At 39.0% G+C, this 27831-nt stretch overlaps 1 protein-coding gene across 1 annotated transcript; it reads left to right on the top strand.

Annotated features, from left to right (window-relative positions):
* Positions 1–109: 109 nt before the first annotated feature.
* Positions 110–27822, top strand: LOC139730979 (structural maintenance of chromosomes protein 3-like). Its single transcript, XM_071641858.1, has 30 exons — positions 110–367; positions 2642–2717; positions 3272–3310; positions 4022–4161; positions 4429–4508; positions 5195–5273; positions 6123–6240; positions 6824–6938; positions 7320–7380; positions 8474–8554; positions 8982–9146; positions 9587–9708; positions 10308–10452; positions 11055–11227; positions 11508–11607; positions 12713–12873; positions 13687–13828; positions 14415–14565; positions 16243–16462; positions 17129–17286; positions 17982–18097; positions 18926–19000; positions 19560–19668; positions 20521–20681; positions 21492–21722; positions 22441–22605; positions 23319–23396; positions 24020–24197; positions 24847–24953; positions 26803–27822. Exons 1-30 carry the CDS (start codon positions 353–355, stop codon positions 26872–26874), a joined length of 3633 nt encoding a protein of 1210 aa, XP_071497959.1. The 5' UTR covers positions 110–352; the 3' UTR covers positions 26875–27822.
* Positions 27823–27831: the final 9 nt, after the last annotated feature.

The raw sequence follows: 27831 nt of genomic DNA, 5'->3' as shown, positions 1-27831 counted from the left end.
GTCATGAAAATGCCCACCGCACCTGCTGCCTAGCCTGCTGGCTGGCGATGGGCTGCGCTTAGCTAGCTTCGCTAGCGCTGTCACACTGGCCTCGGATATGATACAGGACACATCGTACGTGTGAACGTACGCAAAAACGTAACCCGCCGAGTCGTCGAGTCTCAAAAAACGCTTGGGCTTTTCCGCTCTAGGCGCGCTGCCCACTCTAAAGATGAATCTGGGACTGAGAAGACAATGAATTTAAAGGTTATGGGCATGTGCTGATATTCAAAAGCTGTATGATTGATTCTTTGTCTTACTGTCTTTAAAAGAGAAGTCTTCGTAGCCTGGCGGCCGCTAGCAGATATACACAATGTACATAAAACAGGTAAGTAGTCTTCATCATTCTACTGCTGCCGTGCAGTCCCATCTGCTACAAAGTGTGCTGGTTGAAAAGTTTACTTTTGGCTGCCTTTTGAATATTAAGACTAAGAGCTCTTAAGAGGGTTCTACTTGCAAGTAAAATTACACGATTTAAGCTTGAATAGACTTGCCTACAATTGAAATACAAATGATTTACAACTGTGAAGGCATTTTGCCTAAATTTTACAGTGTGTTAGTACTGTTAGTAATGGCTAGCGGTTAAATAAGTGTTTACATGTTGTTTAACCCAATTAATTAATTTGAATTAGAGATCTATCCCTGTTTTCATCATGTGATGTGATTTGACATTTGTGACCATGTCCATGTGAAGGCTGAAGCAGTGCCTGTGAAGTTGTTGTCAGCTAGCGTAGATTACCATTAAAAGTCACCACTACCTAAAGTCGCCAGACATTCACATCGCATGTATTTAAACGCGCACCGCGATCGGAGATCAGCTGGGGCGACGGATTTTCATCACTCTCAAAGGCATTCCTTATTCACCTTTTTCCTCCATAAAAACCCAAATAATTGTAATCCAACCATATGCAACAGGTGACAAAACCATTTTTAATGCGAGAATGTTTTTGATTTCGAATGGATTCCAGGTGGCAGATTAACATTGAATCAACAAAGTTTTTCAAACGCGATGATACACAATGCATCCTACATTGAAGTGTGTGTATATTAATGCACTTGTCAATTGTAGTCCCGGCCCTTGGGTACCCGGGGATGGCCGGGACTTGCATCCCACTTGCAATTTCAGGATGTTACACTACCCGGCCAAGTCCCGGCCAAGTCTCCGACAGGTCGGGCAAGTTTTGCGCGGAAATCCCCCGCTAAGTCCCCGACAGGCCGGGCAAAATTGAAGTAGAAATCCCTGGCCAATTCCCCGGCAGGCCGGGCAGAATTTGCATAGAAATCCCCGGCAAATTCCCCGACAGGCCGGGCAGCATTTGCATAGAAATCCCCAGCCAAGTCCCCGACAAGCCGTGCAGTATTTGCGTAGAAATTCTCGGCCAAGCCCCGGCTCTCAGGGCCCGGTCACACTGTCCAAAAGTCGCGTAAACGCATGAATCACGCAAGAAATTTGGTTGTGCGTGCTTGTCCGTGCTCGTAAAATTTTACTCTTTTTTTATCAGACTAACTTAAGGCCATGTCACACCAGCCTTGCGTGCGACTTGCAAAGAACAATTTTGACTACCCGGAGGTCCCCGTAGATATCCGCACATGACAGTACCTAGCATGTATCTTAAAAGTAGTCGCCCGGAGGTGCTCACGCATATTTTTTTACCCGCAACCATGTTTAGGCCCTGTCACACCTTTCCGGGCAAGCTACTCGGGCTTGTTACGTGTAGGGATTTTCTAGCATACCGGACATTCCTGAGGGCGGAAAAGGATTTGTGCGAGTCAGCGCATGTGTCTTAAATTGGACGCGTTATACTTGCGAGTATACTGTGTGACCTTTGTACCAGTCGCGTGGGGGCTGACAACTTAGTGAAGGAATTCCTCTAATGGAATGGCTGAAATCTCACAGAATTTCATTATCTTGACTGCATACGGGACTGCGAAGTACCTGCGTGGGAATTGCCTGGGAAGTACTGCCGCTAAGGGTCTCCTACTGGCATTCTGCGTGGACCTCTACGGGCATTCCCGCGACTCACCTGGAAAAAGTTTTGGTCATGCTCAAAACTTGGCTGCGGTTAAATCGGACTTGCGTGAGCACCTCCGGGCAACTACGCGCTAGATACTGTCGGGCGCGGACCAACTGCGGAGAGCTCCTTGGAGTAAATTTGTTTCCCCGCAAGTCAAGCCGCAGAAGTTCCCCCGTACGGTATGACAAGGCATGAATGAAAATTGCAAACATTTTTGTTCGCCCGCTGAAAATCTTCTGCGTGCTGGAAACTACCTCCTCGCCACAAGCCCGCCTTATGGTGTGACACGGCCTTTATATTTGGACTGGATTTCCTATTGAAGGATCGGGGCCATCCAGTACAGACATGGGCGTCTACCTACAACTGTATAAACACAATATTTTCAACCAGTCATAGAACTGTGACAGTTTGAGTGCTCATCATTTTGGCTTCCTTGTCATATCTCAAAGTACATGTATCTCCTGGTAGTGAATAACATACCCTGTAGGTTACATAATCATATGAATTGCTGAGTTTGTGTCAAGAGTTTAGTGATTTAGGCACATTGTGATTTTACAGTACCCGTACATTCATTTTGTACCACACAGGTGACGATACAGGGGTTTCGGTCCTATCGTGATCAGACGATCGTCGAACCATTTAGCTCGAAGCACAATGTGGTTGGTGAGTTCCCAGGCATTTTCTTTGCTGCTGCTTTCCCAAGCATTACTACTCATTCCAACAAAGAAGATGGTGCACATTGCATTCTGCTGTGTTATGTTTGTGCATGTGTGTGCAGCTGTGTATATATGTACAGTTTGACCACTCCTATCCGGACATGTCGGGAACGGCGCTCATCCGGATAAGGGATTTGGCTGGATATGGGAGACTCCATCTTAAAACACGCAATGGTAGCAACATTTGTGTGAACATGTCACATCATCCTCAGCTGGTCTGCGTTCAGACTTTCTGATAATTTGCTCAATGAACGATTGCCTATACCATGCCCTGATTTAATGAAAAGGGTTTACAGTGTACATGATCCACAAGTTTGCAGTGTACAATCTAATGGTATACTTTAAAAGAACCAAGCTGTGGAGTGTGTGTTTAAAAGAGATAAATCTTTGTGTTTTCATTGTTAGGTACAAGTACTCCACATAAAAGAAGTACAGCCTGTACTCAGTTTTGTCTATTTTACAGTTGACATGTCCTTTTCTTCTTCTTCTTTTTTTCCACAGTTGGAAGAAATGGATCTGGAAAAAGTAACTTCTTCTATGGTAAGCCAGGAGATAGGGAAGGCATATTCAATCATTTTCAGTTTTCAGGAAAGAAGGAGAGTATTTACCATGCCAATAACATGTGAAGTCAGATGGCTTTAATTCTCTGATAAAACTGATAGATATGTGACTTTTTGATTGAAAACTATCTAGCAAAAGTGGACTCATTTACTTAAGTTTTAAGACAAAGGTGTTGGAAAATGACAAAACCATGTCATAAAGTCATTTGGTAAAAGCAATTCATGATAGTATACAGGGAAATCCTTAATCATGACATGAATTGTGGATAAGTGTGTGAGTTAATCTGGCTGTCCTTTGCATAATACACAAAAACAAGTTTGATTCTAGGCATTGTCAATGGATGAGATATATAGAGATGTTTCTTTCTTTTTAAATCATATGCACAGCTATTCTGGGATCTTCTCTGAAAACTGTTCATATTTTCAATTTTTCACAAATATGCTACATGCAGGTGCTATATGGGTTACTGGTATACTGTACTCACACTGCAAATAAACTGCAGATGTCTGTTAAGGCTACTTTAGAATCTGTCAATATGTTTAAAGAGTCCACTACTCTAATGTTCCAAATTTCTATGAGTGGGACTAGAGAATTAGAGTGATGATGTGTGCTAGGCTTTGTATCAAACTGGACAGTACATGCTCTTCATTAAAAAAAAAAAAAATTCACTTCCATGTATGTGTCTTCCAGCTATCCAGTTTGTTCTTAGCGATGAGTTCAATAACCTGAGACCAGAGCAGCGCCAGTCTCTCCTCCATGAAGGCACTGGACCCAGAGTCATCTCTGCTTATGTGGAGATAGTCTTTGAGAACAGTGACAACAGAATCCCAGTAAGTTTGAAGAATCTTTACCTCCAACCAACCAACCAACCGAACCTGGAACTCACACATTGTTTTATGTGCTTCTGTGGAAACACCTAGCATTTTTCATTGCAACACTTTTGTATTACACTAATACCTTGCTTATTAGGAGCACAAATAATGCACTTGTCATTTTTATTTTCAAGTCTGCAAACTTATCAGTAACAAGAGAAGGAATAATGAATCCTACTACGAGTAATCACGCAATGTCTTTTGTTTGTGGTGTTCTTTGTGCAGATTGAGAAGGAGGAGGTGACACTGCGTCGTGTCATTGGTTCCAAGAAGGATCAATACTTCCTGGACAAGAAAATGGTCACGTAAGTTATACACTAGTGGTAAAAGTGATGATACTACTGTAAAAGTGGAAATTTTCGCGCATTTCACACAACCAGAAACTAGCACGAAAATAAAAGCACACAAATGTTTTTGCTTGCCATATGTTCCTGTACTTTCTGTCTTGATTTCGCAGAAATGAAAACATGTGAAACTCTTCTTACCAGGCCAAGCGCGAAAAATTAGTCGCGCGAAAATATCCACTTTTACAGTAAAGGCATTGATAGTAATGCTGAAATTTATGATATGATGATGAAAAGATGATAATAATGATAGACATATTTTTGCCAGTGATATAGACTGAGGAAGTTCAGGTATTTCTACAAACTTTTATAGTGCATGGTAAGCAAATAATTTTCGTTTCACAATGGAGGTATTATGATAGCCACTAGTCTGCTAAAAAAAATATCAAAAAGAAATCTGAACAGACATGTAACTATTCAGGAAAGGCAAAAGTGCTGTTCTTTGTGTTTGATGCTAAGTTTGTACAAGTGTCATTGCAAAATTTCACTTCTAAGTAAAGCTTAGTTTACATGGTGAAGCTGTAAGTATACAAGGTACAATGTACAGTATTGTACAGTTACCAATATGTCAAGCACACTGAATCAGTATTTAAATGAAAAATTAAACTGTGATATTTGACTCCTCACATGTATGCATTGTATTTCAGGAAAACTGATGTCATGAACTTGCTCGAGAGTGCCGGATTTTCAAGGAGTAATCCATACTATGTTGTCAAGCAAGGAAAGGTAATTCTAAATGTCTTATTTGATCCTAGAAATGTAATATGAAGTTGTAAAGTGGATTACTCTGTGATTTTGCGTAGTAGAAGTTGGTCTAAATGAAATGACAGAAGTCCAATGTTTGTGATTGAAATGACTTGCAAGATACGTCATGTACACTGTATGTACATCAAGATTGTACTTGGCACTTAGACAAACTGTACTCAGTGCTTGTGTTGATATGTCAAACTGTCTGAATTAGTTCAAGAAAATACCTCCTGATTTGCCCTCACAATCAGCTATTCCAGACAGTGGGCTATGTTTTGTGATAAGCTCTTATTTTAGTGATAGTGCTGATGGTTGCTATTACATAATAGGCAAATTCACATGCAGCTCTACAAACTCTTACATGTGTAAACCTTTTATAAGGCATCAAACCTAAATCATTTTTTAAAAAACCAAACGTGTTGAATAATGAGATATGAAAAGTGGATGGTCATATTCTGAGAAGATTTGTGCTGTAGATTATCAAATTTGTATACATGGTGTATATATGATATATATTCTATGCAAAATAAAACAAGCAAAGTTGGTGTTACCTGATTGCTTGATTATACCTTCTGTACACAAGGACTGATACTTTGCACCTAATTGAAAAATATTTGTCACATATTCTTTAGTATCATATCCAGTGATCATATCCATAACTATAGGCTTCCAGTACACTTTTAATCTGTATCATGCACTTAATGCTTTTGTTAGATGCAGGTACTCCAATAATCATAACTTATTTGTTTTAGCAAATACTAACTCTCAAACCACAAACATCTACAAAACATTGGACAGACTAACATTTGCATTTCTTCACTTCAACAGATCAACCAAATGGCCACGGCACCTGACTCACAACGGCTTAAACTTCTAAGGGAAGTGGCTGGGACACGAGTCTATGATGAGAGAAAGTCTGAGAGTCAACTGATCCTCAAAGAAACTGGTCAGTGTAGCACCCTCCCTGGTTACTTGTTTTTATTTAGGACTTTTATGTCATGTGAACTCGTACATAATTCTTGGTATAGTGCCTATATCAATTCTATCCAACCTAGAGTACAGTTGATGTGAAATCTCAGATTGACAGGTTCATAATTCTAGCAGTTGACATGCTAGAGGGCATATACAAGTATGCAGATTTTCCAAATGATATAAACATTTGGCAGTCAACTGTGTTGATAAGAAAATTGTGTGATAAAGACCTAAACGACGTGGAAGAGATCAGGAGGGTTACAGTGGACTCCCATTGTAACGACATCCTTGGGACCGGCAATTTTCTTTCACTATATCAAAATTTCGTTACAACTAAACAAATAAACAATAATGAACAAAGAGCAGATGATTTTGCGACCTGAATTTTTACTTCGTTGTATTGGAATTTCGTTATAGCTGTGTTCGCTTTAACGGGAGTGCACTGTATCACTCTCTAAATGGTGTTTGCACTAACTGTATCTTTCGTGTTGATCATCTTGAAAGAAGTGAAAGACGTTTTGCAATAGTAACGAGTATGAATTTATTTCTTTCTACAGAGGGTAAGCGAGAGAAGATCCAGGACCTCTTGAAGTACATCGAGGAGAGATTGCAAACACTGGAGGAAGAGAAGGAAGAACTGAAACAATATCAGAAATGGGACAAGATGAGAAGGTGATTTTTTTTTTTCTTCTTTGTATTGATTTGGAAAAAAAGGTCTTATTTGAATAATGGCATTCAACTGTTGACTGAAATCGTAATCAAATCACTTGCTTCGGTATTTTATGCAATTCTTGTTTCTTTAGAATGTTTGAAGATAAGGTTTGACAAGAGAAATGGACATCAAGCCTATGACTGGCACATCATGTGTTAGGGTTAGAGACCAATATTTCATTTCCCTACAAAGTAACATAGCTGCACAAATCATTGCCAATGATGTAAAAGTTTGTTCAGTAATGTATACTCGGTCATGTTCCAATTACCAGTGTTATCAGACAAATTTTGTCACTAAATCTAAAAGAAAAGAACTTCCGTGCATGTTTTTGTGTCATACAGATCACTTGAATACACCATTCATAACCAGGAACTGATGGACACACGGAAGAAGCTAGAAGACGTGAGTTAATATTGAGAACTGTTGTCATCGCTGTTGCCTTTGAATACTTAATGTGACTGATGCTGTTTAGTTTATGATTCTGAATTTCTCTATCCCTCCTCCCCTAGGATTTTCTCTGTCTATGTATAGTTCCCATGACCTTTAAGCTATCCTTTCTCCGGAGATTTTCTCTCATTTCTTATGTTGACTACTGTATACGCCATATATTTCGCGAGTCTAAATTTTCGCGAATCGGGAATTCCCGACGACTTCGCGAGTGGTTAAATTCGCAATCTTGGAGTCCTGTACTGAACGGAGAAGTGTACACGCATACATCACATTCACATCGGGATCAAGGTCAATATTTTCGCATGTCTTTAAAGGGGAAGGCTAGTAACTGATCAGTGGGAATCAGTGGAAATGCTGGGAGATGATTGTTCCAATCCTTATGGGATTCATTCAAGAGTTCATTGTATATCTATTGTTGTGTGAAAATGATTTGCTTCAGAACGGTCTCATATTCAAGTAATGTGCAGATTAATGCTCCGTCACTGACCAGGGACGCTATCCTGGAAGCATTAAACTGCACATTACTTGAATATGAGACCATTCTGAAGCAAATCATTTTCACACAACAATAGATATACAATGAACTCTTGAATGAATCCCATAAGGATTGGAACAATCATCTCCCAGCATTTCCACTGATTCCCACTGATCAGTTACTAGCCTTCCCCTTTAATTTCGCGAATAGCACCTGACTCACGAAATTCGCGAAAATAAAAACATCGTGAAATATTCGGCGTAGTATGTGCTATGCATTGTATATGTAGAATTTAATCCGTATTTTAAGGAACAAGTCTCTGTAAACTAAGAACTATTTTGCATGCATGAATCTCACCTATTTTCATAGCAAATTTGTGGCACAAAGAGAGTAAATAATTTCAAATCTGAGTTCAGAGTGTATGGATAGTAATTTAGGTTTGCTTTTTGTTTGTATGTATGTTTGTTTGTTTATTTGTCAGGAAGAGTAAAGAAGAGATAGTTTTGACATTATATTTGATTTTGAAAAGGGAAAAAACAATGGTTAAATTGTCTATTTTGCCATCAACAGCTTGCCAACAAGCGAGAGAATAGTGGAGAGATGACCAAACAACTCAGAGATGCCCAGGAAGAAGCATCCAAGAGAATCAAGGTAAGGCTTGATAAGTGCTTGCTTGTATTCATGTAGTCCTAAGCATCCAGGAGAATCAAGGTAAGGCCTGACAGGTGTTTGCTTGTACTCATGTAGTCTTAGTGTACAGAGTCATCTGTTCCATGTTCTTAACTGATATTCTTCTATCCCTATCCCTGTAAAAGAAGCAAAGCTCAGTTTTGTTTGTGTAAGCATTCTTTCCTGTGTTTGAAACTGGAAGAAGTGAGGGAATGCTGCACCCACAGAACATTGTTACCATCCAATATTTTAGAACTGTTTGGAAGAAGCATAATCCTTTTGAGACCAATAGCATGTTGCATTTTACCTCATCACCTTTTCCTGTTACATATTTCAAACAGGGAAGTGTACCATCTGCCTTAGTTTGACAGTGAGTTTATGTCCTGTCTTGTCCTAATTCATATACCAGACAATCAACAAGGAGCTCAGAGAGTTGAAAGGTCGTTTACGGACAGCCAATGAGGAGCGTGATCACCTGACCAATGAGAGGCAAGACTTGTTCAAACGTCGTGCCAAGCTAGAGCTGTCTGTGAAAGATCTGCAAGAAGAGGTCAAAGGTGATGTGGATGCAAAGGTAAGTCTGCTCCGCAGGCTCTTCAGAAACTACTGATCACAGAAAGCATAATAAGACTGATTCAATCATTATAGGTCATAGTATGGTCTTGTTCATGGAGATTAATTGTGTCAGAGTTAGCACTGCTCCCACAACAGGCTCTATCACTATCATTACTGTATGGTCTAAAGGAATATTGTTGCTGAAATATTGTGTCCAGAGATGTAAACACCAGGCAGAATTCATACACAGGATCTCTAGTGTAAGAACCTAGAGCCTTACCCATAACCCCACAGTGCTCCCACCAATCAAAGACTACAATCAGTTATTGCTTACATCATAATCATCGTCATCATCATCATCATCATCGTCATCATCATCACCGCTGTCAAGACTTGGAGTTGTATGGCTGTAATGATAGCTGTACGCTAGTTTTAATGACTTGTGCTCTTATTTGGCAGGGTCGTATTGAGGTGCAGCTGGAGAAGTTGGATGGACAGATCAGTGCTAAGCAGGGAGAGTTGGAGGCCATCATGCCGCGCTATGAAGACCTGCAACGTAAAGAGGAGCAGTGTACAGCCAGGTAAGCTGGCCTAGACACCAGCATTCAGTCTCACTAGTGTAGGCCCAGCCATTCATACTAGCCATGGCCAGGCCATTTACACTAGCACAGGCCCAGCCATTCACACTACCACAGACCCAGTCATTCACAGCTGTAGAAGGAGGGCTAACATGACAGGATCCAAGAGGTGCAACTTTGATGGGTGATCCACTCTTCAAGTACCATAGAAATGATTTTAGCTTGTTCAAATGCACTGCTTACAAGATTTGGCCATCAATTACGATGGTGTTCACACTGCACTGTGCTTGAGACTGCTCATATAGCAGTAGTCAAGATCCAGATACATTTATGATAGACACAGCTGTTTCACAGGAGCTTTCTTGTAGAAGCAAAAGAAATGATTGGTGTGAAGACAAACAAGGGAAAGTTGTTATTGCTTGTAATTAGAGTCCTCTTTGTTTCAAATGTGAGGGTGATTTTGGCTATGCACTGTTGCAGCTTCTGAGTTCTGTGTAATCAAACTATCTTTGACTGTTTCACACTTCTTCTAGAATTGTTCGGTGACCTTGAGACAATCCCTCACCATTACTTTTCTCTCTCTCCTCATTCACACCGATTAGACTGCAGCAGTGTGAACAGCGTCGGACAGAGCTGTTTGCCAAGCAGGGACGAGGCAACCAATTCACCAACCGAGAGGAGAGAGACAAGTGGATCCGTAAAGAGATGAAATCTCTGAATAAGTCTATCAAGGACAAGGATGAGCAGGTGAGAGATTACTGCAAGGAGTCTGGAGACCATTGTTGAGCTACAGGTTGCAGATAGAAAATATGAGTTAGATCTTTTCACCTCACAATGCTAACATGTATGTGGCTCTCTCAGATAGGCTTTTATCTATAGAATACCTGTGCACAAGCTTTGTTTTTTTAGCCGTTTGAGACAGGTCAGGTATTGTATTGGTCTTTTTCTGAATACTTTGCAACCTTGTTTGGTTATTAAGGTAATTAGGTGACATACTAGTAGTTGATAAGTGGTGAGGTCAGTAATCACCTGTAATGATTTTGAAAGCTGTCATTGAGGGAGCTAATAGACTGCTACATTGGTTGGAATTCCAGTTCCAATTTCTTCAAAACTAGGCACCCTGTGCTCTCAGAAATATGGTCAAATAACATTGTGTATGACGCATATTTTGTCTATGCTAAACTCAGAATGGGAAATCAAAAAGTTGACATCAGTATGTTGTGATGCTCAATTACTCACACATGTAGTTCTGACACAGTGAAGGAGAGGAAAGGTAAGAGTACTTGCACTAGGGTGGCAGAAAGAGTCATACCATTAATGATACCTCCTTTATCCACGGCCAAACATAGATTTCTCGCCTGAGGGAGGATATCACTTCAGACATGAGGAAGAATGAGGACCTGGAGTCCCGTATGTCCAAACTCAACATTGACATCGAGCAGATGAAGGACACAGTGGAAGGATCCAACCGGAGCCACTATGACCTCAAGAAACGCAAGGATGATCTCCAGAATGAACGCAAGTAGGTGTCAGGAGAAAGTGCATGTACTGAAACAGGGCGCTCTTATGTGTGAAGTTGCTCAATGATGCTGATAGCTGTGTAAAAAAGGATTTGGGGCATGTTAGATTAAGATTTGTTATTTCACTAGGTCCTGTTCCACAATGAAAGCATAAGCTACCATATTCTTGCAATGTGTGACATAATTTTTCATGTCACATTGATTATTAAAATATTTATCAAATTCTAATGGCATGATTACAGTACACACATGCAATGTTTGTGTTTTGATTCTCACAAACAGTGCCCTCTGGAGGCAAGAGAACAGCATCCAACAGGAAATTGCCACAACAAGAGAAGAGCTGCACAAGAAGGAGCAGACTCTCCGATCCATGATAGGCAAGGTAAGAAGACTGGTGTGCAGTCAGTTTGTGGGTTTCATTTGTCACAGGAGCTGTGTTTAGGCATGGTAAGAAGACTGGTGTACAATCAGTTTGTGGGTTTCATTTGTCACAGGAGCTGTGTTTAGGCATGGTAAGAAGACTGGTGTACAATCAGTTTGTGGGTTTCATTTGTCACAGGAGCTGTGTTTAGGCATGGTAAGAAGACTGGTGTACAATCAGTTTGTGGGTTTCATTTGTCACAGGAGCTGTGTTTAGGCATGGTAAGAAGACTGGTGTACAATCAGTTGATCATTTGTCACAGGAGCTGTGTTTGAGCAATATAAGAAGATTTGTGTACATCCAGTATGTGTGTTTCATTTTTCACTGTAATCAAGACTGTGAAGAGAAACTGATTCACGATGGCAGCGCTACAAAGTTTCCCTGATTCTGCAGGAGGCTCTCCAAAAACCTGAACATCTCTTTATATCCTGACAAAAGACTTTAAAAAGCCTCCCTGAATAACAACTTACTTTGCTCATTGAGACACAGGTCACATGCAAGTACATGTATCTTCCTGATTGATCTTGGTGATTTCCCTGAGGTTGTTGTGTGAATGTTGGCAGCTCTGCTAGATTGTTGTTGAATTTTAAAAAAATGTCATGGGTAATAATATTCCACTATATTTAAAACATCAATATATGTAACATGCTTGATGAATCAGAGCCTTTCATTTCAAAACCATTAGAGACACTGTGAAACAACTTTCTCAGCAGATAATCCTGATGGTAGTTTTACCTGATATTTGACATAATTTTTATTATCTTGATATGAATTTAGAATGAAATAAGAGGATGAGAGAAGGATTTGTCAGTTTTTCCAGGATAATTTAAATTCATCAAAGTTGTGTCATGTACTAATAGCTGTCATACTGTGTATCCACTCTTTCTAATATTAGCCTGTTATGAAAAGATGATCTTAGAATCTTTTGATCTGTGACTAATTGTGTGGCCTCAAAACACAAGTCACATAATATTAAAAAAGACCACAGGGTGGGTGTGCATCAATTGATGTGATAATTATGGAGGTTGATGTTGAAATATTTTTGTTTGTGTTTCTTTCATCAAAGACTGTGCTTCGTGGGATTGATAGCATCAAGCGAGTATTGGACAACTTTCGAGAGAAGAATGTCCACCATGATGTTCAGGAAGGTTATCATGGTGTCCTCATTGAGAATTTCTCCTGCGCGTCTCGCTTCAACACTTGTGTAGAGGTGACAGCAGGAAGTAGGTAAGGTCACATGACAAGGTGTGTGTTAGAGGAACAGGCCGAGGAGCATTGTCTTTTTCTGTGTATACAAGGTTATAGTAGAAACATTATCACATGTTGGCAGTCATTAGTAGTGTTGTAGAATTTAGAGGGTTTTAAGATCATAGCCTGTGAATAGAGTATTTCCAGGAACAGCAAATCATGAATGATGATATCACCAGAAATCACAAAATGTACCTTAGAAATGGTCACTTGAAGTAAGTTCAATGCTACCTATATTTCGTGATTGTTTATCATGTATTATATGAGTTACTCTTTCAGCAGGGCGCTTCTGAAGATACTTTACACAAATGTTTCAAAATAACAGTTCAAATTCTGTAAAATTTTGATTGGAATTCAGAATTGGCAAAGAAACTGTTTTCCTCAAGAGACTATTTCTTTTGTTTTGCATGTTTCTTACAAATACAGATATGACAGTTCAGTTTGTATGTAGGAGAAGAGTGGATATGATTCATTGACAATTAAGATTTGTAACAGCTGAGCATTACAGAAGCAGTTTTAGATACTACAACAGAGCCTCCATCTCCATTTCTGTTCTGAAAATCTTGTCCAAATCAAAAGATTTAAAAAAAAGTAAAAAATTACAGGCTTGGGAGGTTGGGGGGGGGGGGGGGGGGGGGGGGCAAGTGAGATACTTTTCCAGGCAGTAAAATCTTCTGAAAAACATACATGTTGAAAATATTAGGCATTGCAATTGTGCAGCAATTATTGAACTTTTAAACCACTCACATTAGAAAGAATATGATTCATCTTTGAATTTCTCGGCCATTGCAGGTTGTTCTACCACATTGTGGACACAGATGTGATCAGTACCAAGATCCTGGCAGAGATGAACAGACAGAAGATGTTGGGTGAGGTGACCTTCATGCCTCTCAACAGACTGGAGGTCAGGGATACAACCTACCCAGAATCACCGGTATGTCTCTGACTGCTTGCAAACATTTTTTTTTTCCAAAATTTACTAACAAAAGAGAGAATAAATAAGGCATTACATTTCTCTCTGTTTTTTATTTCACACATTGAATGAAGTGTCTAAACCTACAAGTGTAGGACCTGCTTAACTCAAAAGATACAGTATGATTATCTTCAAAGAGAGGCAAACTCATCAAGTTGCATAATAAACATTACATTTTACATTTGATTTATACATTGACATAATTTGGTGTTGTAAACATGTTTTGTATTCAATGAATCTGTGTTTAACTGTTCTCTTTCTTCTACTGATAATGAAGAGTTAAATATAAAGCCACAATATAGTAGCTTGTGCATTAACAGGATTTGGAATCTACCAAAATGCTCCTTCGAAAATATTACCATGCTTTTTTGACAATGCAAATGGATTATCTGGAAGGTGTCTGTTTTAAAGTATCTGTATTACCATGCACTGTAGCTTTCATTCCAGCCAAACACTGAGTGGTAGACCATGTTATCCCAACTAATGTATCCTCAATTCAAGCTAAACACTATTTAAGTATAAGTATCATGATTTATGTCTTACCTAGGATGCCCTTCCCATGGTGTCTAACCTGGAGTTTGATGCCAAGCTTGCCAATGTCTACAAACATGTCTTTGGCAAAACTCTCATCTGCCGCAACATAGAGGTGGCCACCAGCTTCTCTCGCACCCAGAACCTCGACTGTGTCACCCTGGAAGGCAAGTCATGTTCTTTTTTTTTCCTTTTCACTCCCCCCTGTTTTGCTATTTCTTCTCTTTGTTTTATTATGTGGAGATGTTCAGTGACATAAGAGTGAAGTGTGAACCACTCAGGAGATACTGATAATTCTGTAGTATATGTTGAATTCATGTGACTATCGGATTTTGAGCAGAAGAAAGGACTTCACATGTATAAGTGGTGTCAAATCCTAGGGCAGATTAACCCATTCCATACTTAACCTGAAATCCCCATAAAGTTATTGCACAGGCTACCAGACTCCCGTATTGAATGCGTTAAAATACAGCTTAGTACTGTCATATGACAAACACTAACTGATGAGTAGATTCTGCAGGTGAATATGTAGCTGGCTTTCTGTGTTCTATTCTCATTGACAATTGTTTGTCTCAGTGTCATTTTATGGTGACGGGAGTAGGGAGAAAATTAGGTTCTAGTAATTTGCATGATTGAGACTGTATTTTGGATACTCCCAGAAAGACCTATATACTCTCTATGGCACCCAGTAATTCCAGGCCAGACATCCTAAGAGCTCCTGTAGGATGTGCCTGGGCAACTCAATGAGTCTACATATTATTTTCTATCAGATTCACCATTTAATAACCCTGACAAAGACGTAAGATTATTAAAATTACTTACAATTTATTTCTTTCCCATCAAATTTCCAAACACATTGAGGCATTTTAATCCTCATTTTAGTCATGTGTTTCAAATGCACATATTTCTCACCCAGTCTGCCTACAAATGAGATTCTTTGATGATAAACTTCGGGTTGGTGTATTACATCCGTGTCCTTTAATCCTAACTAGGCCGGACTATTTAGGGAGATGATAGAGCCGGGGGGGCCTCCCAGGCCCCCCCTCCAGATCTCGGCCGTCTACCGCGCGATCGCGACCAAAATTGGCACACACATTGCCTATGATATAATGTAAAGTACCATGAAGTTAATTTTTTCAAAAATAATCATTTACACTAAATTATGCTGATTTATGCATAATGATGCATGAAATCGGACAATTTGGTATGAATCACTAAATAAAGCTCAAAACAGGCACATTTTTCATGTAAATATTCTTTTTAGTGTCCTTAGCAAATGTAAGAGAAAAAATTGCGCATTCAGAAAAAATTTCCTAAGTATTTTATTGTTTTTAAAATTTCTTATTTATTTCTATGTTTTTTCGACTTTATTTTTTTCATTGTTTTTTTGATGAAATTTGTCCGCGACATTGTTCCGAACAAGAAAATATGTTATTAATTGATTTTAATCAATAAAACCCCAAAATAATCATGCTTTTATGAAATTTGCCTGTAAACACAGTTTGCATAGAAATTGTACACAAATTCACGTTCTTGAGCAATTTTTGGTCTGACATGCACTTGCATATTTATGCGCAACTTCGGAACCGCGTGGCCGGGCATCGCAAATTTGGTGTCAAAAGATGCGGGAGACTCGAAAGAAAAAAGTCATGAAACGTTGCGGCGATAGCTTCTTGCGATAGTGGTACATCGCGCGAAACGTAGAGGGGCCCCCCCGGCCTAGTTAGGGTTAAACATCTATTTCCATTTCTGGGTAGCAAGCATTTTTCATAATATCTAGTGCATGGAAACCAGGACCAATCATATTGTTGCTGTTGTCCATGATTTAAAATGTCACTCACCAGGTGACCAGGTGAGTAGGAAGGGTGCCATCTCAGGGGGCTACTATGACACACGCAAGTCTCGGCTGGAGCTGCAGAGTGGTATTGTGGAGCTCCGGACCAGGCTTAGTAACCAGGAAGAGGAATACCAGGTCCTGCGTGACAAGCTTCAGAAAGTGGAGGTTGACATCACTAGCCTCATGAGTGACATGCAGAAGATTGAGACCAAGAACCGCAAGAACAAGTAAGAGGAGAAAAAGATTCTGTTTATGTCAATGTCAGGGAGGGAAAGGAATTTTGATTTGGCTTGCAGGTCATTGTCAGGTTCAAAACACCACCTGAAAGTACATGAGCAGGTCAAGCTGTGTTGCTTATGCCTGCAAGTCTTTGCAATCTTGTCTGTCAGTCATTATGTGTTGAGTTTACCCATGTCACATGACTAAATACCAGTTAGGTGTTAGATCTTTATCAAAACAATCAGAAGTGAGAACTGGAAAGCAAATATCAGCAAGCAACCAAAAGCTGTATGTAGTGATGAAAATGATACCAATACCCTTGATTTTTAGTTCAGCAAGATTCAACCTATATTCTCTTTCTAGTATGCAAGCCTATGTGGTGTGGAACTGAGTTCAGCATGGAAAGTTTTGCAGATAGGATTATCAAAACTGTCAGTCTGTTGTATGCGACATAAAAAATGCATGACAATAAGTGTAAGTGTAAGCCATGTAGTACATGCCAGCTTTATTTCTGAAATGACATCAAGATATTCTGATTTTTTAACACTTTCAAGTCATTTCTGGGTGGTATTACTATAAATAATTCTTTTCTGCAGACTTCTACAGACACAAATGTGTATATGATAACTTATCTTTTCACAAAAGTGACCTCTTGACATTATCATTCTTTCTAGGGACATCTATGACAAGATGCGGAGTGATATGCGTATCATGAAGGAAGAGAGTCAAGTCATCCAGAAGTCTATGGCACCCAAGGAGCGTCGTCTCCAGAGTTTAGCCACCAGTCTGGAGGCCATGCGAAGCACTGCTGCCTCTCTCGAAGAGGAGATTGGTAAATAAAATCCCTCCCTCTCTTTCATATATCTCACCTTTTATACAGGTGACATATTTGTGCTGTAGTTTCAAAAAGTTTGATTTCTGATTGTTTTTGTGGGAAGAACAAGCACATTTATCTGTGGTGAAAATGATTACGTTCTTGTTTTTGACTCTGCTGCATCGTTGGAAGTACCTGGCTTTAACAAGTTGTGTACTACTTTGCTGAAATGCAAAATCTGGAGATTTTTTTTTTTTTTCTGAGTGTGTCTGCATCATAATCCAGTCTAAGAGCAATTAATGAATTTTTCCCAGTGAGGCATTGTATAAAACATGTTTTGTCATTTGAATTTGATAGTTATTAAGAAAAAAAAAAGAATGTGAGGTGACACTAATTACTGATGTTTCTGTACATGTGTAATTTTTGGCCTTGTGTCATGAAGATGTTAACATGTTTTGTAAGTTAGGATAACTGCAAATGCCATGGCAATGTGTACAAAGTTCTCTTACTTCACATGAATGGTTTGTGCCCATTTTTTTATCATATTCAATAAAATGATAAGTAGATGAGTAATGGTAGAAAGATCATATTGCTGTGGATTGCATTGTGAAACAAACCCTGATCAAGTTATGTATAGAGTGTGGATGACAAAGCATACCAAAGCATCTTCAGATAATGCAGCTATTACATCATGTGTACTTACTCCTCCCTAGGCACTGACTTGCTGTCACAGCTGAGCGTAGCTGACCAGAGGGAGGTTGACAGTCTGAATGATGAGATCAAAGACCTCACCCAACAGAACAAGCAAGCCTTGGCTGAAAGGGTCAAGGTAAGATGCTGCTGATTAAAAAAAACAAAAAACAAAAAACACTGATAAACTAATGGACAGAAATACAGTGTCATCACAGAAATGAATGAGTAAGTAGAATACTTTGCAGGGAACTGTAAGTTGTATTGGTAGCTGCAGGCAAATATTACAAGTCACTGATGTAGGTCAGTCTTTTACACAGCAGGCCGACATATGAAAATATATGTCTTCAGTGCGGTAATCCCATTTGTCTAGGCTAAAACAGTTCCTGAGTATACCCTCATACCTCTGCAGGACTTTCCTAGTATTTGGTAATGTACCCATCCTGAGATAATTCATGCAGAATCAGGGAGGGAGCCATGGATTGCAGTTTGCTTGTTATTTCTGTTTCTTCTATGCAGAATTTTTGTGTTATGTTTTGTTTTATAAGACTGCGTCTTCATGTCTAGAATGAAGTATAATTACTCCACAGAACATTAAAGTAATTCAGATTCAATTAGTCAAGACCTCACTGAGAAAGAGTTTCTCATTACACATGTTTTTTAAACCATTCTGACAAATTTTGGAGACCGTCTTGATACCGGAAGTGTTTGGGAGTTTTAAATCAGTCTTAGGGCCACCAAAGAAAAAAGGCCACTTTAATCCCCGCTCCTTCACCCCTCGTACATCCTGATAATTGTTTTGGCTCTGACACTTTCACGTTTGTGTGTGTGTGTGTGTGTGTGTGTGTGTGTGTGTGTGTGTGTGTGTGTGTGTGTGTGTGTGTGTGTGTGTGTGTATGTGTTTGTGTATGATATCAGTAATTTAACTCCTTTATACTCCTTTGTTTTGTTTTTTTATCATATGCAGCTGGAGGGGCAGAAGAACAAGATTGAGAACTATTTGTCAGGAAACCTGAACAGAAAACGTGAACAAATGATGCAGGTGAGATCCCAGCATATTTCCTAAATCACACCATTTCATGTCATTTCTGCAGGATTTGAATTCATGATGTCTCTCAGTCACGGTGGATCCATTAATTGTAGTCTAATTAAAACTTTGGATAGATTGTGTAAAGTTGTTGGAAGAATCGCTGAGCGGGTGAAGGTGTTCTAGAATACGTGGAAATAATCTTGTTATATAGTTATTCCTGTTTGCATTATAAATCTCATTCAGAGACATTATAAGAATTTCAGCAGTTGAAACAGGGTTTGCCACTACTGGACAAGTATTTGTTGCTTTTAGTGCAGACCAACTGGACTTAAACTGTGCTCTTTTCTATCAATTTCTTCTTCAAACAAGGACTACAGATACTCTTTAACTGACCTTTCCACCTCAGTGACTCTTCAATTTTTCCTACCAAAGTTTCAGTGCATTGTTCAGATATCTACGTCTACCAGGGATTCAGGATGACATACCTTTGTTAACACAGAATGAGTAAACCCCAACCACAAGAAGACAAACCTGTTGATCCTCCCTGTATATAATTGACCTTTCTCTACAGGAGCTCCAGGAGATCTCTGTTGAGGACAGGCGACAGAAGCTGGAAAATAGCAGCATGGAGCTGCAGACAGCTGACACAGCTATAGAGACCAACAAAACCAAGCTTGAAGGTGAGCATGTTTTATGTACCATTCCGCAACATCTCACTCATTGTCTCTTACACACGTACATCTTCATTGAACTTCCTTTGCACAGATTACTTCATAAGAGCGATTACATCCTCAGCATCAAATTACTTTGGAATTGCCATGATTCAGTCAGGATAACTGTTGAAAAGAGCACTTATGGTTGGAATGTACAGACAAAGAAAGGGAAATTTTTTTAAATAAAAAAAAGACTGTGGAATATTACTAAGCAAGAATACCATGTTTGCAAATATACATATGTTATTTTGACTTATGTGTTTATTTCTTTAAATGTTTGACTCTTTAAAGGGGAAGGCTAGTAACTGATCAGTGGGAATCAGTGGAAATGCTGGGAGATGATTGTTCCAATCCTTATGGGATTCATTCAAGAGTACATTATATATCTATTGTTGTGTGAAAATTATTTGCTTCAGAATGGTCTCATATTCAAGTAATGTGCAGTCTAATGTTTCCAGGTAAGCGTCCCTGGTCAGTGACGGGGCATTAAACTGCACATTACTTGAATATGAGACCATTCTGAAGCAAATCATTTTCACACAACAATAGATATACAATGTACTCTTGAATGAATCCCATAAGGATTAGAACAATCATCTCCCAGCATTTCCACTGATTCCCACTGATCAGTTACTAGCCTTCCCCTTTAAAATACAGTAACACCAAATCATTTCCACACAATTCTATTGCAGATTTGACAGGTCTTTTTTGTGTGTGATTTTGCTCTTTCTATTAAAATTGACATGAACATGAAGTATAATGCCTCCTAGACAGTCATTGTTTTTCCTCTCTCTCTCTTTTCTGTACACCGCCTGGTAGACATTGAGGCACAGCTTGAGGCACTGAACAGGGAACAGAGCAGCAAACAATCAGACTTGGAGGAGAAGAAGGGCAAGGAGAGGGAGTTTGGAGACAAAATCAGTGATGATGCCAAGATGCTAGAAAAGATGACCAATAAACAGAGTCTGCTCCTCAAAAAGGTGTGGTGAAAACAGTGGTTATGAAAAAGAATAAGATGATGATGAGGAGGAGGATGGGGTGATGATGATGGTGATGATGAGGATGGTGGCGATGATAATGATGCTGATGATTGTGATGGTGATGATGATGATGGTGGTGGTGATGATGATGATGATGGTGATGATGAGGAGAATTATGATGATGGTAATATTTTTGATGAGGATGATAATAGCATGATGAATATTGAAAGAGAACAATGTTGACAACATTTATGATGGCTGCAACATTGATGGTGTGATGGCAAACATTTTTACTATTTTACCTGTTAAATCAAAGGACTGATGATGATACTGAGGGGTTATATGAGCTTGAAATAATATTGTAGAAGGATGAATAAGAACAAAGATATTTTTTGTTGCAATTATACTATAATCCAGTGTGTGATTTTTGGCCTTCATCAAGAGTGCAACAATTGGCCCAGCTGTCAATGTTTATAGCCCTATATTACTTCAGCTGAGTTGGGAGTCAAACTTGAAGATTAAAGTTAATTTGCTGACATTCAGATGTATCTTATATGTAGATCACAACATTGATAAAGCTTTGTGATTCATTTTAGGAAGATAAATTGAACACTTGTTGTGTTGTGAAATTTTCAGTTTAGCAAAAGCAAAAAATGAAAATGATGGTTGAAGAACACCCAACTCAGTCTCAGCTGACAATTTTTTTCTGTGCTCTTCTCTATTTTTCCCTTTAAATTGTTGTTCCTTGGAGCATTTGTTGCAAATATTATGTATTGTTCACTTGTGATATTTCAACGTATCCTTTTGCAGAAAGAAGAATGCATGCGCAAGATTCGAGAGCTGGGCTCGTTGCCTAGCGACGCCTTTGAGAAATACACTCACCTGTCCCTGAAGCAGCTCTTCAGGAAACTGGAACAATGTAACCAGGAGCTGAAGAAATACAGCCATGTCAACAAGAAGGCCTTGGACCAGTTTGTCAACTTTTCTGACCAGAAGGAGAAACTCATCAAACGCAAGGATGAGCTGGACAGTGGTCATGCTGTAAGTTCCCCTTGCCAGAATCAGGCAAACTGAAGCAATCTCTCTTTCAGTCAACAATTTGATATGATCTTATTTGATATGCATTAAATTTTTCTGAAAAAAAAACCAAACTGTCATACGTGTTCTGTCAAACCTCTTTATACTAGGACTTGTGGGAAACGAATCACAGTGACCTCATATAGACAGATGGACCTTATCATTTGATATCACTTTTTATCTATTGGAATAGTCTGTATAACACTCCACTTTTGTGTGTGTGTATATCTGTACCAAAGACCTTTTCCATGTAACTGACGCTCTATTTCAAAAATGAGAACCAAAATTTATGATGAAAAATAATATAATCTCTTTATTGGTTTGCATCTAGTTGCCCTGGGTTGTTGTGTGAAAACTCGGTATGCTGGTAGATTGGACTCCACTTGCAATTGGTTGTAGCTATACATGATAAAATATAAACCAGAGGAGACATCTCACTTGACTGCTGGCCTCACAAAACAGGTTGCCACTGAACACAGGACATTTGGCAATTTATTTATCTCAGGGGGATATAGCATAACCCCAAAACAGTGCAAGCTGCTATTCCATGCATTATTGCACAATCAGCCAATTAGTATATTCTCTTCACCAATTTATTGCAACATTCTAAACTGAGGAAGTATAAAATAGTGATTTTTTTTTTTCTCACACACCCCTTGCCCTCTGCTCCTCTCCGTACCAGGCCATCACAGACTTGATGAATGTACTTGAGCATCGGAAGTATGAAGCCATCCAGCTGACCTTCAAACAGGTGTCCAAGTATTTCAGTGAAGTCTTTGAGAAGCTGGTGCCTGGAGGCAAGGCTACACTGGTTATGAAGAAAGGGGACTATGAGACATCTCAAGATGTAAGTGTGAACAGACTCGCTTTGTGTGAACAGACTCACTTTGTGTGAACAGACTCACTTTGTAAGATGTGATGTAGGCGACCATCTTGTGGTCTAGGGGTCCACATCTTACAAGAGACTTTTCACTCTTAAGACACAATTATGAAAGACTTCACAAAATGGGTTTTACTTCTCTTTGAGAGTCTCTCATAACTTTATAGAGTAACTTTTGCCATTCTGAGATTTATGAAAAGACTTTTATGTGACGTCTTCGTGAAACAGACCCCAGGTGATACTTATCTAAGTACCCCAAACTATGTAAATTTTAAAGACCATTTACTCAGTAGTTGAGACTCAGAAGTAATGCCACTAAGTTGCATCATTGTATGAATAATACTCTTGGAGGTAAAGAATATGTTCACAGCAGGTGAGAGTCTAGCCTTATGTGGCTCTTGAATTGTGCTTATATCTTTACATATTGCAGGACAAGCAGCATTAATGTGTGGAGCCCCAATGCATGTGCTGTAGTAGTGCTTTTTATTATTGAATTCATAGCTTATTACATACAAGATAGAAGAGAAAAAGGTTTATTAAGATGTCCAACCTCCTTCAATGTGGGATAATGCTATGCCTCTGGTCTTTACATCTAAGTTTCTTTTGTTTGTGACTTGAGTTTTCTTCTCCATCTGTCATACACAATGTATCTGTTTTCATATCATTGTTTGTTTGTTCAGCTGGATTCTGAGGGGGCTACAGGTTCCCAGGCAAGTGGTCTCCCCCTGGTGGAGCAGTTCACTGGTGTTGGCATCAAGGTAAGCAAGTCTTCAACATGCCTTTGAGCTTTGATTAGAGAATCACAATTTGCTCTGCACTTTGAATGGAAATACACGCATGCAGCCATAGAAGAAATCAACTTGGCAATTGTAGAGGGAGCTAGACATGAAAATGTATTTTGCTTGAAGCATGTAGCCGTAGAAGAAATCAACTTAGCAATTGTAGATGAGCTAGACGTGAAAATGTATTTTGATTGAAAGCAGCAATTCTCTAAAATGCTGAATAGACAAATTCTATTAAAGCAGTGTCTTACTACTTAACCAACTGCTGATAACTGCCACCTTACCAGTGTATATTGTAATAAATGTACAGTGCACTACTATCAATATATTCAATATTGCAATATTATCTGCTCTGTGTTTTTTATTGTTTATTTGTTTAGTTATAGGAAACTTTTGATATAACAAAAGAAAACTGCCTGTTCCGAGGACTTCACTGCATGCCTTTAACAGAAGTTACGTATGCTGAAGGAAGCTTACCACAGTGATCGTATTTATAATATTTTTCAGCTAATATTTTGTCGCAATTTCAAGCAAAGCAATAAGAAATAATATCAACGTTTTTGATAGGATTGGTGACATTGGTATCTTTCTCTGTCCAGGTGTCCTTCTCTGGTAAAGCAGGAGAGACTCGTGAAATGCAGCAGCTTTCAGGAGGTCAGAAGTCACTCGTTGCCCTCACTCTCATCTTTGCCATCCAGAAGTGTGACCCCGCCCCATTCTACCTCTTTGATGAGATTGACTCTGCCCTGGATGCTATGCACAGGAAGGCTGTGGCAGGTGGGTGCTTCTGAACATTTTTCTCCTTCACCATAAAGAGAGGAAGAGACTAAACTCAGACTTGACTTTTCTAAAATAGTCTCTGTCACAAACATCAATAGGGGCATGATTGACATACATATAACACAACACACCCAGCCTCAACTGCCTCCTATGTCGAAGACTACTTTGGTTCATGTATGTATGCTGTCTCTACTTTGATTGAGATACTGTAATATTACACTATATGATTTCACTTTCATTTTTTCCAGCAATTTTCTTTTTACTCACCTCAATCAATCTTATGGTATTTCATCGTTATTATAAGCATATACATCACCTGACTACAGTCATGTTACTCTTTAACAGTGCACAAAATGGGCATTTCACAGCACATAACAAAAATCAATTGGCATCTCTGAAAGTTTGTGTGGAAGGATTTCAATTTGTGAAATCGGTGTGCTTATTGCAGGACCAAAATGATCTTATTTGCTATTTGTGATAGCAGAAAAGTCAACATAGATGTGGCGTAAGGCTGGATTATCATGGAGCTACAGATGGTAGCATAGAATTCTGTTTTAATTCTTTGTTTCATATCCATCAAAGTCATTGCTGATTTTCATGCTTGAGTAGAGAATTTCATTGCAAACTATCCTCTATTTCTCCACAGACATGATTCATGAGTTGGCATCCAATGCTCAGTTCATCACCACTACCTTCAGACCCGAACTCCTGGAATCAGCCGACAAGTTCTACGGTGTCAAGTTCAGGAACAAGGTAAGTAAATCTCTCGTGGGTCTGCTTCAGAACTCTGGTATATGGCTCCTAGCAAGCAGACTACATAGTCTTTGTGACTTTTATGACCCTTGACCCCGTGTCAAGATTTCCCGTGAAGTGAAAGTTGCCATAAATGGCATTGTGGGAATTTATCATTTTGCTGTCATGCACAGTGTAATAATTTACACTTAAGTATGCAAAAGTTTTGTGTGCACTAAGGTGATACAGCACACTCAGGTTTTTACATGGGTATATCAGTGTAAATACTGTTATATTGAGCTGCATTGTCTCAGTACAACAGACTAATATTGCTTGTACAAGATTGGTTTATTGTATAAAGATTCCTTTTCACTTAAAATACTTTTGACACCAAGCTATGCATTCAGTCATGTTTACCCCACACACCTTTTATCTACTCCCCTGACTCAGCTCAAAATGATATTTATGTTGACTGATTGCAGTGTTGCTCATCCCTAGTAAAATAATTGCAGCTGGCTTTGTGACAGAACTTTGAGAATGCCCCATGAACAGTTTTATGATGAATTGGTCCACTGTGCCAAAAGTATAGACAATTGTCTTGTCAGTGTGTAGCATCGTATTTTACACGAACTGAATGTATAGATACATGATATGAATATGCTACTGTCATTTCCCTCATTTTTTTTTTTAGTCTTAACCTACCCACCCTTTCTGTGTAGTGTGACTAGCCTCGACCGAGGTGTAGACCCACCATGTTTTTGTCTGTGATTTTGAAGTGAGTGCAAAATCTTTATAGATACAGGGGAAACTCGATATAACGAACACTGCTATAACGAGATATCGGTTATAACGACGAAATTTTCCCGGTCCCAAATTTCCTTCCACACAAGTCTATGTAAAATGCTACTCTTATAGCGAGATCGGCTATAATGAAATAACTGCTATAACGAGATAAATTTTGTGACTTCCAAACAAAGAAAAACGTAGTCAATCAAACCTGCTATAGCGAGGTAAAGCAAAATGCCTTCGGTAAAGCTTTACTTCGCCTGTGCTGTCATCTTCCGAGATTGTAAAGCTTGATGCGCCAAAAACTGTCTTGTACACACATATTCATTTTCTTCAGTGCACTCCAGCTAGCACTGCATGTTGTACGTGTAAGTGTGTGTGTGCGCGCACACTGATACATGCAGAAAATGTGGTGGGACGGCCATATGTATACATGACATCATCATGACGTTTAGCAGGTGTGAGGCAATCTGATGCTGTGATTGGCCTTCTACGTAGGGAATTCCCCATCTTCACACACACACGCAGTCATAATGTACATACAGAATGTGTCACATACACACACAGCATTGTGCAGACCATATTTAGGCTTTCCACACAAGACACACCCATACCATAACCACATACCAATCCACAGACGATCTTGATACAATCGCAAGCTATATACATTTACAAATTCAAACATCTACAATTAATAAGAAACACATTCTTGATATTGGATTTCCTTGGCGAAAAACATCTTCTTACCCATAAAGGTGAGTAATTCCCTCACACACAATATCAAGTTATCAGTATTGATTGAAATATGATGGGTAGTCCCACATGTGCAAATTAATGTCTTCATGTTATGCCTAGTCTTTTATGCCTACTGATATAATGAGATATCGGCTATAACGAGGAAAATGACTCGGTCCCGACCATCTCGTTATGTCGAGTTTCCACTGTACAACAAAATCTTCCCAGTGCTTTAGACAAGTTAGCAAGGAATCAGTGCTTGTGGCCAAACACTGACAAAAACAAACCTTAAAGACACTATCCAGTAATGTCACATATGTAAGTAAGGGTTCTACCATTTTATTTACAGGTGAGTCACATTGATGTCATCAGCAAGGACCAAGCACAAGATTTCCTGGAGGATGATATTGCACACACCTAGAATGAAATGGACTGACCCAGGGTGCTTGTTCACTCAGCATGTATATATGTGTATGTTCAACTTTATTCCACTAAGTGTTGAAAGGGACTCAGATTTTGCCAACCCTTGTAATTAAATGTTTGTGTGGCATTGCATGAGAACAGGCTGCCTAGATGTCCTTTTAAGAAATGTAAATACTTGCTGTCGTTGTTACAGATGTGACAAGAGTATTGAAAAGGAAATGAAAGTAAGAAAGTTGCATCATTTCTGTCTCACAGTGTATTCTAGTCGTTTGTCTTGTAAATTGTATCTGTTCATGTCATTATCTCTGTTTTCATATTTTTAGCATTATCAAAAGAAGAGTAAACTGTTTCCTTGGTTTTGCAAAAATGCAAACTTCTCACCAGTTTGACATGCACTTGTATAATAAAAGAAACTAAACTCAGCCAGGCAAGACAAGTTTTTGATTTTACAAGGCGATTCTTGATGCTCCTTTTTTGTTCACTCTACACAACCCGGACAAAACATGATGTAAAGACTCAGCAAGAGTCATGAACTTTGTCAGTTTATTTTGTTTGTTTGTTTTTTGTGCATGTGATTGCTACAATTGAGGGTGATAATATGGGAATGATTGGTGTAACAGGTTTGTAAAATTCACCATATGATTGCTGTAAAGGTTTTGTGTAACTTAGATACACGTATTATAAAAACATAAAATGTAGTACATGTATGGGTGATATGCATACATTAGTAGCAGTTATAGATGTGTTTATGTTTATCTCTTGTTGTGTGTCTTGTGAAAATTTGTTGAAAGTGAATTGTTTCTGCACAGAAAGCAGTAATGACAAGATGTATCTGAAGGCAGAATTATCTTTCACCATTGTAGATAGCCAACAATATTGAAAACAGAAATTGTATCCATTGTAATAGTTTGTCTTTGAATATTATGTTTGTTATTCAAATATTTTCCAACAGGCG

Source organism: Diadema antillarum, unplaced genomic scaffold (assembly GCF_040938485.1).
Source record: "Diadema antillarum isolate AM-2024a unplaced genomic scaffold, OU_Dant_1.0 seq00000347_RagTag, whole genome shotgun sequence".
NCBI lineage: Eukaryota > Metazoa > Echinodermata > Echinoidea > Diadematoida > Diadematidae > Diadema > Diadema antillarum.
Note: the sequence above shows the minus strand (reverse complement) of the source record. Positions and strands in the feature narration are given on the sequence as shown.